Source organism: Oreochromis aureus, linkage group 16 (assembly GCF_013358895.1).
Source record: "Oreochromis aureus strain Israel breed Guangdong linkage group 16, ZZ_aureus, whole genome shotgun sequence".
In the NCBI taxonomy this organism is placed as follows: Eukaryota; Metazoa; Chordata; class Actinopteri; order Cichliformes; family Cichlidae; genus Oreochromis; species Oreochromis aureus.
Window position 1 is genome coordinate 30,768,698 of NC_052957.1, and position 16,761 is coordinate 30,785,458.

Here is a 16,761-nt window from a genome sequence, read left to right on the forward strand (position 1 = left end):
TAACGGGGCTACGTGCGGTGATGCTAGCGTTAGCCACGTTAGCACCTTACCTTCAACAGGTGGTCAGACTGTGTGAGACGGGCACTCAGTCAGAGGTTGGCTCTCCGTTTCGCTGCAGGGTCCCTTCATTGTGTTGAGCCGAGTGTAAATCCCGACGCTGAACGGCCTTTGTACAAGCACACACGCTTCGTAGCAGGGCGAAACTATGAGCTAGAAAAATCCAGGCTGGCAGACAGCCTGTGTCTGACCAACCAATCAGAGAGCTCCTTACATCCCACGGTGTGGCTAATTTGAATAGCCTCCAGCAAGTTGTTAATCGAAGAGCTAATCCAGCAGCTAATCCAGGAGCGAACAGGAAAGGGAATGGATTTTCAACTGCAGTTTATTAAATTGCAGGTGGAAAAGGATTTTGACCTGCAGTTTATTAAATTGCAAGTGGAAAAGGATTTTGAACTGCAGTTTATTAAATTGCAAGTGGAAAAAGGATTTTGACCTGCAGTTTATTAAATTGCAAGTGGAAAAAGGATTTTGAACTGCAGTTTATTAAATTGCAAGTGGAAAAAGGATTTTGACCTGCAGTTTATTAAATTGCAGGTGGAAAAGGATTTTGAACTGCAGTTTATTAAATTGCAAGTGGAAAAGGATTTTGAACTGCAGTTTATTAAATTGCAGGTGGAAAAAGGATTTTGAACTGCAGTTTATTAAATTGCAACTGAAAAAGGATTTTAAAATGTAGTTTATTAAAGTGCAATTGGAAAAAGTTTTTTGAAATGCAAGTGGAAAAAGGATTTTGAAATGCAGTTTATTAAATTGGAATTCAAAATGAATTTACAATTGCAGAATTTATTCTACAATTCATTATTAAAGCACAGAAATTTTTATTTCGATGCGCGTGGCTCTTGTGGTCCTCCATAAAAACCTGATGATATAAACTGCTTGTTGTGGAGTTGTTGCCTTGCATGAAGAACATGTGGCAGCAGGTTTCCAAGCAGCCAGTAGATGGCAGCCAAAGAGCAGCAGGCCAGTGAAGTTTGTGAGTAACACTGTGAAGCAGTTACTGTTTTACAGATACATGAATGTTTCATATTAAGACTGCATTATCTCACATTATCTAGTGTATAAATATAGCATCTGTTTCATTTCCTAATACATAAAAAAATCAAACAAACACTATAACAGTTATTTGAAACATGGCTGCAGTACCAGGCACTTTAAAATGAAAGTCCTGCATTCAGAATCTACTGAAACATAAGAGTAGCGTCATTATTCATTATATTATTAGATTCTTAATGGTGATTTATCCATATAAGCAAAGTCATTCTGACTATTTGTGTCCTGTGGCCATTTGAAGGTTGGGAACCACTGGACTGAACTAATCAATTGTGTCTACAAACCCAGTTTCAGAAAAGTTGTGACACTGTGTAAACTGTAAATGAAAACAGAATGCAGTGACTTGCCGATCTCAGAAAGCCATCTTTTATTCACATACGCAGAAAAATATTAGAAAATTACTATTACCATTTACAGAAACAAAAAGCTCACTTTGAATTTGATGGCAGTGACATGTCTCAAAAAAGTTGGAAGAGGGGCGAGTGGCAACAGGTTAGTAACATGACCAGCTATAAAAAGAGCATCTCAGAGATCCTCTGCAAAAAAACAAACCAAAAACAGTGTCTACAACTTGTGGAGCAATTTCAGAATAATGTTCCTCAACATAAAACTGAAATGACATAATATCATCAAAACATTCCAAGAATCTGGAGGAATTTCTGTGTGCAAAGGATAAGGCTGACAATCAATAATGGACGCCCATGATCTTTGGGCCCTGCTGCATCACTGAACTAAAAGCAGGCATGATTCTCATGAAATCACTGGGAAGGCTCGGGAACACTTCTGGAAAATACTGTCTATGAACACTTTACTGTTCACAAATACACGTTAAAGCTCTATCATGTGAACATGATGGTGAAACATCGCCATCGTCTCTGGGCCAAAGCTCATTTTAAACAGACTGAGGCAAAGTGGAAACTGTTCTATGGTCAGAGAAATCAACAGAAAGTCCTCAGCAGAAATAAAAGAGTTGGGGTGCTGAACAGACCTGGCTGCAGTTCAGACCTTTCACTAATTTGGAGCATTATGAAATGGATAAAAAAGACATATGACAGAGAGACAGAACTGTTGACATATACAATCAAACATGAATGAGACAACTTCCTGCTCCCAAAGGTTTAGCACCTGCTCTCCTCAGTGCCCCATATCAATTTTTTGGAGACCAGTTGCTGTCATCAAATTCAAAATGAGCTAATATCCATCTTCAAATCAATTTAAATATTTGACGCATTTTCTATGCTCCGTTTATGAGATTGGAAATAATTGCATTATTTTTATTTTACATTTTCACACAGCATCAACTTCTTCAGAATCAGGATTGTACGTACATCTGCCAACTGCATAAGTTGTTGTGCTTTGCACATATATTTATTTATTTACTGTCTAAAAATGTCTCCCTTTGCAGCTGTCAAACAGATGAATGTGAGTTAAGTTAGATATTTTCCTCTGAAATGCAGGGACACAGTTCAAAGTTCAAAGTAGCACAAATTGGAAAAGGTTAGGGTAAAGTATAAGAACCACCTCTCTGTGATACAGGCCCATGCTGCTGAGGGACCTTCCATGATGCTCTGAGTGCCTTTCCTGCATTTTCCTCTCATTATTTTATCCTCACTGTGGCCAAGTTCTGCTCAAAAGGGTTTCTTTCCATCTTGTTGTAACACCTTTGACCATTTCGTGCGGTGTGCCATGAGATTATTTGGTGCTAGATACTATTAATAAACATTAATCGAGCTCCTCAAATATTTACTAGAATGGACTTTAAATGCTCACTTTCAGCTCGATATTATATTCCTGACTATAGCAGAATATGTAAGGAAAGACATAAAAAGTGTCCTTAAAGAATAGTGCTTCAAAGGAAATGCTGGTGATATACTCAACTCACCTTGTAGGTCTGCTTGTCCACGGTCTCCACCACGACCACGTCTCCGGTCTGGTCGATCCTGTAGACTGGAGACTGCAGCTTCACTCGGTCTCCCAGCTCCCTCGCCATGCACTGACTCACTTGATTCGAACCCCCTACAAACTTCCTCTCCTTGAGACACAAAGAGAGCAGAGTTCAGTGACCACCAACAGGGAGAGCAGATGCAGCAACACTGGTTTCTATTTATATTGGGTGGAAGTGACTCTGATCCCCCTCTGGGTACCCCTAAGGAAGGCTAATAAACTCCCATTTTGGAATGAAGCCGATAAAATCCCCTGATTTATCCTGGTGTTACGCACCGGTTATCCTCAGTCCACCTTCATTTCCTTCATTACAAATTTCTGCATCTTATTTCAAAAGAAACACGTTCATAAAGCCAGGCCAGCAAATGTTGAATGATGAAGATGATAGTGAGGAGGCGGAGAGAGGTTTGGGCTGTCAAAGCTCCGATATACGAAACTAAATCAGTGCTGACCTTTTCCATGTGGTTAGTGTCAACATCTCTCTCATCCCTGACCAGAAACACATTGTGTGCATTCCTCTGTGGCATTTGGATGAATTTGTCGAGCAGTCGCTGTGAAAGCACGAGCTAAACCTAAATCAGTCCCGGGTGGTGAAACGAGGTGAGCCTGTGCTTGTCTTGTTTGATTAAAGACAAGTTTTGCAGTTTTGCAGGAGAGCTGCACTGGAAGCAATGCATACCAACTGCATATCCATATGTTTAAGATAACTATGTGTAAATACTTCAAACACCCCTATATATGCACCAATCACAAGGTGTGCAAGCTTTAAATGTGAAGCAAACAGGAAGGGGCCACAGAGCCAACTGCACTACTATTTGTCATTTGTTTACCAAAGCCTGAGTGGCTATGGCAACAAGGCCCCTCAGCTTGAGGAACGGCAGCAGAAAAGATGCCCTGAGTATTCCAAGAAAACATCTTTTGTGTGGACAGCATCTTATTCAGGGCAGACTTAGGAGACTGGGCTGTGAGGGATCTCCCTCTGACATTCACACTGCTCCTTTGAATCACTGAATGAATCTGTGTGAGAGGCAAAGAACGCAAGTCCACTTCTTGGCATGCCGAGAGAGTATTCTGTTTGTTCAGACAGATATATACAGGGAGTGCAGAATTATTAGGCAAGTTGTATTTTTGAGGAATAACTTTATTATTGAACAACAACCATGTTCTCAATGAACCCAAAAACTCATTAATATCAAAGCTGAATGTTTTGGAAGTAGTTTTTAGTTTGTTTTTAGTTTTAGCTATTTTAGGGGATATCTGTGTGTGCAGGTGACTATTACTGTGCATAATTATTAGGCAACTTAACAAAAACAAATATATACCCATTTCAATTATTTATTTTTACCAGTGAAACCAATATAACATCTCCACATTCACAAATATACATTTCTGACATTCAAAAACAAATCAGTGACCAATATAGCCACCTTTCTTTGCAAGGACACTCAAAAGCCTGCCATCCATGGATTCTGTCAGTGTTTTGATCTGTTCACCATCAACATTGCGTGCAGCAGCAACCACAGCCTCCCAGACACTGTTCAGAGAGGTGTACTGTTTTCCCTCCTTGTAAATCTCACATTAGATGATGGACCACAGGTTCTCAATGGGGTTCAGTTCAGGTGAACAAGGAGGCCATGTCATTAGTTTTTCTTCTTTTATACCCTTTCTTGCCAGCCACGCTGTGGAGTACTTGGACGCGTGTGATGGAGCATTGTCCTGCATGAAAATCATGTTTTTCTTGAAGGATGCAGACATCTTCCTGTACCACTGCTTGAAGAAGGTGTCTTCCAGAAACTGGCAGTAGGACTGGGAGTTGAGCTTGACTCCATCCTCAACCCGAAAAGGCCCCACAAGCTCATCTTTGATGATACCAGCCCAAACCAGTACTCCACCTCCACCTTGCTGGCGTCTGAGTGGGACTGGAGCTCTCTGCCTTTACCAATCCAGCCACGGGCCCATCAAGACTCACTCTCATTTCATCAGTCCATAAAACCTTAGAAAAATCAGTCTTGAGATATTTCTTGGCCCAGTCTGGACGTTTCAGCTTGTGTGTCTTGTTCAGTGGTGGTCGTCTTTCAGCCTTTCTTACCTTGGCCATGTCTCTGAGTATTGCACACCTTGTGCTTTTGGGCACTCCAGTGATGTTGCAGCTTTGAAATATGGCCAAACTGGTGGCAAGTGGCATCTTGGCAGCTGCACGCTTGACTTTTCTCAGTTCATGGGCAGTTATTTTGCGCCTTGGTTTTCCACACACTTCTTGCGACCCTGTTGACTATTTTGAATGAAATGCTTGATTGTTCGATGATCACGCTTCAGAAGCTTTGCAATTTTAAGACTGCTGCATCCCTCTGCAAGATATCTCACTATTTTTGACTTTTCTGAGCCTGTCAAGTCCTTCTTTTGACCCATTTTGCCAAAGGAAAGGAAGTTGCTTAATAATTATGCACACCTGATATAGGGTGTTGATGTCATTAGACCACACCCCTTCTCATTACAGAGATACACATCACCTAATATGCTTAATTGGTAGTAGGCTTTCGAGCCTATACAGCTTGGAGTAAGACAACATGCATGAAGAGGATGATGTGGACAAAATACTCATTTGCCTAATAATTCTGCACTCCCTGTATGTGCAGACATACCTGTCCTCCATTGGTGGTGGAGCAGATCCTCATTATTCCTCCGCACTGTTTGACGTACCAGAGTAACCAGAGAGCCGACACCTCGTGGGGTTCAGCGGTCACGATCAAGTTGACAAACAGTGTGGCGAAGCGACGAGCAGTTCTGGGAGGGATTACATGGAAGGTAAGAAGTCTTTAAATACTGCATGTACCCCGATCACATTCTTTATATTCTGTAAGAATATAAAGAATATTGAGTGAGAATATTTTCTCACTCACTATGTGTTAATAGAGCTCTCTGCATCGAATCATATCTGTTATTAATCTCTGTCTCTCTTCTACAGCATGTCTTTCATACTGTTTTCCTTCTTTCACCCCAACCGGTCGCAGCAGATAGCCGCCCCTCCCTGAGCCTGGTTCTGCCAGAGGTCTCTTCCTGTTAAAAGGGAGTTTTTCCTTCCCACTGTCGCCAAAGTGCTTGCTCATAGGGGGTCATATGATTGTTGGGTTTTTCTCTGTATCTATTATTGTGTGATCTACTGTACAATATAAAGTGCCTTGAGGCGACTTTTGTTGTGATTTGGCGCTATATAAATAAAATTGAATTGAATTGAATTGAATTAAGAGTGTGAACAAAGCACAAATAAATCACCATGTCAGGGATTCCTGCATATTTTAAATTTACACCGTAATTAGATTATCAAAAACATTCTCACTCACAGCACATCATATACTGAAGCTTCTCCACCAGAAACCTCTATGAAACAACTACTACCTTCAGCATCAGTTTTCAAAGTTCTTGAAGGGATGCACTAATGGGATTATTATTCTCATTAGTGCTGACACAGGTAGCTGTAACAATTTCCACCTCTGCAAGTTTGAGTCACTGAACTGGACCTCTTAACTGTGACTGTAGTGTTGGAGCCTTTTGGATCATTTTATTGGAATTAGCCAATTAACCAAAATTAACCAAAGAGCGTTAATTTTACTTCAAGCTTCAGTGTGTGGGATTCTAGCATTTTATGCCAAGTCTGTTGTGCAGAATGCTGCACCCATGAAACCTTAGTAACTGAGGTTGCTAACATAACCTAGCACTCCACCAGCCAGCCTCACTGACTGATATGAGATATCAGAAAATAAAATGACATTTCTTTTGTTAGAGACCAACTTCAACACTTGTGTCATGTGAGTTAACAATAAAACTTTACCCTGGATATAAACGTTTAGAGATAACAGGATGAATAGCTACACCTATTCTCTGCACAATGGGGAAACATTTTGAACATGTTACCTGGTCCAGCAGAGTTTTTCAAAGAGTTCCTGCATGGTCATCTTGTCCCACTCCTCAGCATGGGGAGCTCTCCAGGGAGCCTCTCTGGGAATCTGAAATGCAGGACGATGTTCAACATGAGTCAGGCATGTAGCAGGTGTGCAAGCTGTCCAGTAAACCAAACTATAATGTGTATTAATATGAATACTCATTAGTAATGAGAACTGCTTTACCTCCTCGCCCATCTTATCCATTGTTCTAAAGAGGTTGTTGAAGTCCATCAAAGTGATGGGGTTCCAAACGGGAGGCAAGGAACCTTTGAATGGGTAAGACTTTCCCTGTTGGACACATGATTGCGGCCATCGTCATCAAAACAATATTCTTCAATTATCAAATAAGCACAGCTTTTATAAGTAATGGTTAATGATGGCAGCATTCAAAGAACAACATTTCAGCATTTGCCATTAAAGATTTGTTTCAGTCGACCTCTAACTGACTGTGAAAGCAGTTTGAAGAGTGGTGGGGAAAGTGGAGTAATAGCTTGTGCAATGTTTACAACTGAATCAAAGATACTGAATCATTAAATGTGATAAGAGTATCCATAATCCAAAGCCATAGTTTTTATGCCTGGTCTAGTTTATTTCTGCATTTCTCAATCACATACAAAGACATACAAACACAGAGGTGACAGTCAGGGGTTTAAAGTGTTGCCAAACCACAATTGTAACTAGAGATTAATTTTTGTTGCTTTCTAGCAAAGGTCTCTTAGCTATGTGGAGGATAACAATGGCATTCATCTATGTGTGTTGACGTAACCTCAAATAATCTCTCTAGCGTCATATGCTTGAGAGATTATTGAGAGCTTGAGTATTGAGTATTGAGAGGTTAGCCTGACAGGAACATTTATTTCAAACCCTATTAAACACAAACTTCCTTGAAAGAGAAAAAACTGTCTGCACGTCTTTTTGGAAATGCCCTAAGCCTCACAGAGCTGCTGTAATGTAATACCACTGTAATAGAGCCAAAGGAAAAAGACAAAACAAAACAAATATCAAAATTATTTAGTTGTTTATTTCATTGTCCAACAATGCAGCTGTAACTGCATTGTTACTGCATTGAAGGAGACGGGAGGCATCAAGGTAGCACGGAGGGAGGTTAGCCAACTATCGGAGCTGCAGAAAAGTGCGACAAAGAAGGTGCCTAAGAATTACAGCAAGTTGTCCAATACCTGAGGGCTTGGAAACTGCCAAGCAAAGACTCACAGCCAGCTGCTTGAAGAGGTACACCAGAGAGTTTGAATGCAGGAGAATAACACCAGCTGTTGTCCACAGAACCAGCCAAGGTGTACTTTCAATGGCAGGGGAACAATATGAGAACAGCACCACCAAGGCTGGAGACGGAAAAATACTGGAAGAGCATATGGGAGAAGGACGCAACCCATAACAGCGATGCTCAGTGGCTAGTGGATCTGACAGCAGACCACAGCAACCTGCCTTAACAGGGTCCAGTAACCATTGCAGTGGCAGATATACAGGAAAGGGTCTCTAGTATGAAGAGTTGGACAGCACCAGGCCCCGAAATGGTTCATGCCTACTAACTAAAGAAGCTGACTGCACTCCATGAGTGTCTGGAAGCTCAAATGAACCAGCTGCTAGTTGTCAAGAGACACCCAGAATGGCTAACTGAAGGCCGGATGGTCCTGATCCTCAAGGACCCCCAGAAGGGACCAGTCCCATACAACTACTGGCCAATAACCTGCCTCGGTACCACATGGAAACTCCCGATAACTGTAAACAACCACGGCAGACACGTTAGGCATTTTCATGCTTCGCAGCATCATTTATTCTTACAATAATCACACGGTTGCTATAACTACATTCAACGTCTGCAGCTCTCCCGCTCCACCACCAAGATCAACAACACAAGCAGAGCACAGGTTTTAAGCCAGCGAGGCCTGATTGTAGATGCTGTGCAGGTGAGTCAGTCTCACCTGCAGCGGCATCGCAGACCACGCTCCGCCACATACCCCCATCGCCCAACTGAGGCCAGGGAGCCATCCGGCTGAACCGACTCCCCTGTCCAGCTCCATTCTCACCTCAATCATCACTTTGGTTATTAGCTCAGGTCCCTCTTCAGTCAGCTCAGTTACCTGCTCAAGTTGCAGCTCAACCATCAGTTCAGTCATTAGTTTAGTCTCCTGTGTTGCCACTAGCTCAGTCTCCTGTGTTGCCACCTGCTCAGTTTGCTATTTAGTCTGCAGCTCAGCCACCCTTTCTGCCACCATCTTCACCCGTTCATTCTAAGCAGGGAGAAAGTCTCATTCTAACCTCAGGTGTTTCTCAAGAACTGGCCGCTTTAGAGACAGTTACTCTCTTTAGGGCCTCCCTAGAGGCTGGGTTTCAGCCATCAGCTGATTCTGGACCCCAGGAGGCTAAGAAGCCAACTGAGGACTGCACCTTGTTATTGCTGCCTGGGCAGACCCTGCGCAGCTCCAGCCACCTTCGTGTCTGCCAGAGGACTCCGCACCTTCTGGTTCAGCCTTCTGTCTCTGCTGGAGTGTCCGAGGGACTGCTTCAGCCTTCTTCTGTCTCCATTGGAGGGTCCAAGGGACCCATCCAGCCTGCAGCATCACCACCTGTGGCTTCCACACCCTCGCCTGCAGCATCACCACCTGCAGCATCACCACCTGCGGCCATCACTGTCTAGTCTTGCCTCGTCTGGTCCAGCAGCTGCCATGCCGCAGTCTGGTCCACAACCTGTTCGGACGGCTCATCCACATCTAGTACGGCCGGCTCTTCTTCCATGTTCGCCACCTCACATCGCCAGCCACTTTACAGGCCACACTGGCTAGACATCATCACCGTCGTGGGCGGCCCCCTGAACTGTGTCGCCACCGCTGCCTTCTGTGCAGTTGGCCTCTGGACTTACCTCACCTGTGTCGCTGCCACTGCCTTCCGCGTGGTTGGCCCCCTGAATTGTTTTCCCCTTGGCTCCTGTGCTACCGAACTCCGAGTCGGCCCCCGGAACTGTATGGACTTCTGTGCTGTGCTGTGACCATTTTGGGGGGTTTAAATGGGACCAGGAAGCAGAGTTGCAGTCTTACACGCCTCTCTGCAGCTTCTCTCCTCCTTTTATCCCCCCCAAAACCCCATCCCCTTAGAGACTGTTTCAGCTCCCAAACAGACAAAAAACAAACTAAAAACCAGCAAAAAACCCCCCGACTTAAACATAAAAAAAAAAATCACAAAGAAAGATCAATACAGTATCCACATCTGCACCAAAGAGTAATACAGTGAAATGTGGATTATTAAATGTTAGGTCTCTCTCTTCCAAGTCTCTGTTAGTACACGACTTAATAATTGATAAACAAATTTATGATTTACTCTGCAGAAACCTGGTTAGAGCAGGGTGATTATTTTAGATGAATCAACACCCACGAGTCATTCTAACTATCAGAAACCTCAAAGCACAGGCCGAGGGGGCGGTGTGGCAGCATGTTTCCACTCCAGCCTATTAGTCAACCAAAGACCAAGACAGACTTTTAATCCATTTGAAAGCCTGATGCTTAACCTTGTCCACCCTAGCTGCAAAACTCAAAAACCAGTCTTATTTGTAATCATCTATTGTCCACCTGGGCCTTACACAGTGTCTGTCTGATTTCTCAGACTTTTTTATCTGATTTAGTGCTCAGCTCAGATAAAATTATTATTGTGGGTGATTTTAACATTCATGTAGATGCTAAAAATGACAGCCTCAACATGGCATTTAATCTGTTATTAGACTCAATTGGCTTCTCTCAAAATGTAAAAGAACCCACCCACCACTTTAATCACACTCTAGATCTTGTTTTAACATATGGCATAGAAACTGAACATTTAACAGTATTTCCTGAAAACCCTCTGCTGTCTGATCATTTCCTGCTAACATTTAAATTTACAATAATTGATTACACAGCAGCGGGGAGTAGACTTTATCCCAGTAGATGTCTTTCTGAAAGTGCTGTAATTAAGTTTAAGAATATAATCCACCCACTGTTACCATCTTCAATGCCCTGTACCAACACAGACCAGAGCAGCTACCTGAACGCTACTCCAACAGAGGTCGATTATCTTGTTAATAATTTTACCTCCTCACTACGTACGACTCTGGATACTGTAGCTCCTGTGAAAAATAAGGCCTCAAATCAGAAGTATTTGACTCCCTGGTATAATTCCCCAACATGTAGCCAAAAGCAGATAACTCGTATGCTGAAGAGGAAATGGCGTTTCACAAATTTAGAAGATCATTATTCAGCCTGGAGAAATAGTTTGTTGCTTTATAAGAAAGCCCTCCGTAAAGCTAGAACATCTTACTACCTACAACCCCAGGTTTCTCTTCAGCACTGTAGCCAGGCTGACAAAAAGTCAGAGCACTGTTGAGCCAACCATTCCTTTAACGTTAACTAGTAATGACTTCATGAACTTCTTTACAAATAAAATTTTAACCATTAGGGAAAAAATTACTCATAATCATCTCACAGATGTAACATTATGTACATTATGTAGCTTTCAGTACCATTGATATTCATTTAGAGTCTTTTTCTTCAATCAATCTTTCTGAGTTAACTTCAGTAATTACTTCCTCCAAACCATCAACCCCATTCCGACAAGACTGCTCAAAGAAGTCCTGCCATTAATTAATGCTTCAATCTTAAATATGATCAACCTATCTCTAATAATCGGTTATGTACCACAGGCCTTCAAGCTGGCTGTAGTTAAACTGTTACTTGAAAATACATCTCTAGACCCAGCTGTCTTAGCTAACTATAGGCCAATGTCCAACTTTCCTTTCATCGCAAAAATTCTTGAAAGAGTAGTTGTCAAACAGCTAACAGATCATCTGCAGAGGAATGGCTTATTTGAAAAGTTTCAGTCAGGTTTCAGAGCTGATCACAGCACAGAAACAGCTTTAGTGAAGGTTACAAATGATCTTCTTGTGGCCTCTGACAGTGGACTCATCTCTGTGCTTGTCCTGCTAGACCTCAGTGCAGCGTTCATTACTGTCGACCATAACATTTTATTACAACAATTAGACCAGCCAGATGAAGCCAGATAACACACACCAATTAGTTAAACTTCAGGAATGTCTTAAAGACATAAAGACCTACATAACCTCAAATTTTCTACTTCTAAATTCAGATAAAACAGGTTATTGCACTCGGCTCTAAAAATCTTACAAATGCGGTAAGTCATCTCTTCGCTCTCGCACTGCAGGCTTACTTGTTGTTCCTAGAGTATTTTAAAGTAGAATGGGAGGCAGAGCCTTCAAGCCCCTCTTCTATGGAGCCAGCTTCCAGTTTTGATTCAGGAGACAGACACTATCTCTACTTTTAAGATTAGCCTTAAAACTTTCCTTTTTGCTAAAGCATATGGTTAGGGCTGGATCAGGTGATCCTGAATCCTCCCTTAGTTATGCTGCAATAGGTGAGTATTTCTTTTTCAGTCACCTTTCTCATTCACTATGTGTTAATAGACCTCTCTGCATTGAATCATACTTGTTATTAATCTCTGTCCCTCTTCCACAGCATGTCTTTTATCCTGCCTTTCTTCTCTCACCCCAACCGGTGGCTGCAGATGGCCGCCCCTCCCTGAGCCTGGTTCTGCCGGAGGTTTCTTCCTGTTAAAAGGGAGTTTTCCTTCCCACTGTCGCCAAAGTGCTTGCTCATAGGGGTCCTATGATTGTTGGGTTTTTCTCTGTATGTTATTGTGCTATTATACAATATAAAGCGCCTTTGAGGCGACTTTTGTTGTGATTTGGCGCTATATAAATAAAATTGAATTGAATTGAATTGAATTAAGAGTGTGAACAACCATGCACCTTATTTTAAATTTACAGTAATTAGATTATCAAAAACATTCTCACTCACTGTTGTCGTGATTTACCTGCTGTATAAATAAAATGGGGGATAAATTCGCCAAGTGCTTGGCAACATCTGTTTCATAAAGCACCTTGAGGCGACTGTTGTTGTCGTGAGCAAGCAGGGGCAAGTGTCCTCAATCAGAGGGGAAGTGTCCTCAATCAGAGGACCAAACGAATACTACTTGAAGACAAAGGTGACTATACTGCAGAGTAGGAGGATTTTATGACAATCATCTAAAGATAAACAGTTCACAGAATCACACAAATCGTTAATCACTGCCCTTAGCCTTTTACCCAAATTACATTGTACTCTCTTATCTGACTTCTTAACAAACATCTATTATCAATAGTTATTTTATTGCCTAACATAATATACAGTACTGGGAAAAATGTTTGCTCTTCTTGATTTCTCATTTGTTAAACTACATTTAGTTTTAAAATTTAGTAAATTATTAAATGATTAGATTCATTAATAAACTAATTTATTAAGAGAGAAAAAAGCTATGTTTTATTTAAAAAAGTAGTTGCCCTCCCTTGTTAAATTGTGAATTTACTGTGATCAACCACATTTTTTGGAAAGCTGAACTTTGGAAAGTTCAGTTTCAACTAGCGACACTCAGGTCTGATAACTGCTGAATCCAGAAATCACTTAAATATAACCTGTCTGACAAAGTGAAGTAAGCTAAGCAACATGTCATGCCATGATCTAAAGAAACTTAAAAACAGAACCATTTCTAAGACTGAACCAAGTGGAGAGCTATTATTCACAAATGGAAAAAACTTCCCAGGAGTGGCCGGGCTACTAAAATTACTCCAAGAGTCCAGGAGGTCACAAAAGCACCCAGAACAACATCTTAAGAACTGCAGGCCTCACCTGCCTCAGTTAAGGTGTTCATGATTTACCCATAGCAATTTTACAATTTTACCAATGTAGTAAAACACTAACACACACACACACACGTGATAAAAATATAGGTAATAAAGAGTGATTGCTGTGAACTGCTGATGCAGGGAACAGTTCACGGATATAAGATATCAAATGATATCTAAACACCACCTCTGAAGTCAGTCTAAAGATTTCTCGAATAAAATAAGTTTCTATCTTGCAGGGTATTCATTATGCGAGTGGCCAACATAAAATGCAACAGTTTTACCTTATTTGATGGTTTCCAGAGTTTTCGAGTTTTTAGTTTGCTTGTCACTGTGATTATTATAGCATTCTAAGATCTGTTCAAAACTTTCATCATTGCTATCCTCCAGTGTTTGATGCATCGAGTGTTTTTTGAAAACTTCAGATTCTGACTATTCTCTTTCCGGATTTCAGACAGACTTCCCATACTTCACCTTAATAAAGGTTGTTTTTTTCTGTTTAGTAAGTTCTGGCTTGAGAATCCTTCATTTGGATAGCTTCTAGTCCAGGTTTTTCTTCCTCAGGACATGGAGAAGTGCAGCCGCTGTTGGGCCTTCTTTACCAGGGTGTTTACCGAGCTTTAACCTAAGAACAGGTGGCAGGGGGCGTCTGCAGGTGGTCCAGTTTGGTGATAAGGATGTCTGGGATTATAGAGTTGAATGCTGAGCTGTAGTCCATGAAGGGCATCCTCACGTAGCTCTTCCTGTTAGCCAGATGGCTCAGCACTCTGTGAAGGGTGATGGTGATGGCATTTCCAGTATTTCCAGATATTTCATTTTTTCCCATCATCATCTCCAAACCACTGTCCACAAAAACCAAAAAATCAAATCAAATAAAAACCCGAGCTCAGTGTGAGCTTTGGTAATATATTTCTTGTAGTTGGTCATTAGGTTTGCACACATCTCAGGGGGGATTTTGACCCACTCCTCTTTATAGAAAATCTCTAAACGCTTTAGGTTTTAAAGCCGCCCACAGCAGATTTTCTACAGGACTGAGGTCTTCAGAGTGGCTAAGCTGCAAAATGAACTTAATATGCATCTTCTTTAGCCGCTCCTATGTTTCTTTGGTGGTATATTTTGGGTCATTGTCATGCTGGAAGACTCATTCACATCTTCAGTGTTTTGGCTGAGGGAATAAGATTTTATGGCACATGGTCCAATCCATTGGCCCCTCTATACGGTGAAGTCATCCTGTACCCGCAGCAGAAAAACAGCCCAAAGCACCACCTCTGTGCTTGACTGTGGGGATTGTGTTCTGTAGGTCATACTCATCACTTCTCCTCCTCCAAACACAGCGGGTTGAGTTGTTGTCAAAGAACTCAATTTTGTTTTCATCTGACCATATCACTTTCTCCAAAGGCTTCTCCAAGTTTTTTAGGTGTTCACTGGCAAACTTAAGAGGGGTTTGCAAATGTGCCTTGTTGAGCAGCGGGACCTTGTGAGCGCTGCAAGATTTGGTATATGGTAAATGGAGTGGTTCTTATACAGCACATTTCTATTCTACTTGAACACTCAAAGCGCTTTAGCATGTCTAATTCACCCATTCACACACATATTCACTTTTTTCCTACATCTACATTAAGTTCTTTCTATCTGACATTCACACTCCAATGAATGCATCTGGAGCACGGGTGCATTGCCATGCAGACTGGAGCAGCTATGGATCAAACCACGAACCTTTTGATTATTATATATATATATTATATATATTATATTACATATATTATTATATATGTTTCTGTACAACCATGTGTGGGGAGTGGCTAATTTACAGTTTACAGTCAAGTGAACTAAAGTTAACAATGATGATAACAACTTATTAGTTTGTTGTTAGTGCAAATAAAAAGATTCCCAACAAATGCTTCAAACTCTACTGCTGACGGCAAAGAGGCTAGCTCTGTTAGCTCACGCAATCTATTACAGCTGCAACCTTGATCAGTAAATATAAGCAAAAGTGCCAGCGGCAAGTGGAAATTGAAAAATGTTGATAAAGATCTTTGTTGCCATGCCTACAGAGTGATGCCAGAAAAGTAGCAGAGACTTGGATTTCCTTTTTATTGGATAATGGGTCAGACTCAGGATATGGTGCATCATCTTTTGAACACTGTCATCATTTACTCCATTTACTCCATCACTTAATGTGAAGAATACATCTGGAACATGTCATGATCTGTCACTGACTAAACAGACATGACATAAACCACGAAAGCTTGGAGTAGAAAATTATCTGCAATCAAAAAATAAAAAAGACACTCACATTAACATAATGCACCAAGTTCTCCTGCTCGTTGACTTTGTAGGTCTTTATGCCGTACTCTTTGGCCAGACGGAGGATGCGGTTCTGTGTCGGTCCAATGTATGCACCACCTAGATCAACCCACTTTGCCTCCTTATTCTAAAAGACACATACTCGCAATTAGATCATGACAAAAAAGAAAGAAATGACACAGACATTTCTGAAAAGTCTAAATGATCTATGCTTGTACTTCTGCGCTCATAAATGACTTGAATATAAATGTAAAAATTTTTTTGTATGCCCATTCAAAGCAATCGACACACTATCTATGTTGTAAAATTGAAAAGGCTGTAAATTATTTTTATTACTGTTACTGATTGTCTCTTATATGAGCCGCTCCTACAGTAGTATTGGCACTCTTTGCCTTACCTGCACAGTGAAGGTACGACCACCAACCCGGTCCCTGGCTTCCAACACTACAGGATCGAGCCCACTGGCTTTCAACAGCTTTGCAGCACTCAAACCTGCAGAAAGACAGAGACACCAACAGGACTTAAACATAAGGATTCAAGCAATATATGTCCTTTCTGTACTTGTAAAAAATGGCAATAGCAAAAGGCACACAGGGATTTTAGAAGTCTTTTAAAATTAATGACAGAAAAGGCTTCCAAAAATCCCTTTCTTAAAAGAAACATTGTTTAAAACCAGATCAAGAGCATCGTTTGGAAAATCTGATAAGAAACATATAGATTTGAACTTCTTTGTTTATTTTT

At 41.3% G+C, this 16,761-nt stretch overlaps 1 protein-coding gene across 2 annotated transcripts in view; it reads right to left on the reverse strand.

Moving 5' to 3' along the window:
- LOC116324645 (amine oxidase [flavin-containing]-like) overlaps window positions 1-16,761 on the reverse strand; it is a 90,353-nt gene that overhangs the window by 13,777 nt on the left and 59,815 nt on the right. Inside the window, exons 2-7 of one of the 2 annotated variants that reach the window (XM_039599834.1) lie at window positions 16,418-16,512; window positions 16,010-16,147; window positions 7,179-7,283; window positions 6,967-7,058; window positions 5,697-5,838; window positions 2,993-3,142 (exon numbers count right to left, since the gene is read on the reverse strand). In XM_039599834.1, coding sequence (XP_039455768.1) covers window positions 2,993-3,142; window positions 5,697-5,838; window positions 6,967-7,058; window positions 7,179-7,283; window positions 16,010-16,147; window positions 16,418-16,512 — 722 coding nt within the window. The remainder of the gene's footprint in view (window positions 1-2,992; window positions 3,143-5,696; window positions 5,839-6,966; window positions 7,059-7,178; window positions 7,284-16,009; window positions 16,148-16,417; window positions 16,513-16,761) is intronic. The other variant, XM_039599835.1, reaches the window with a different exon arrangement.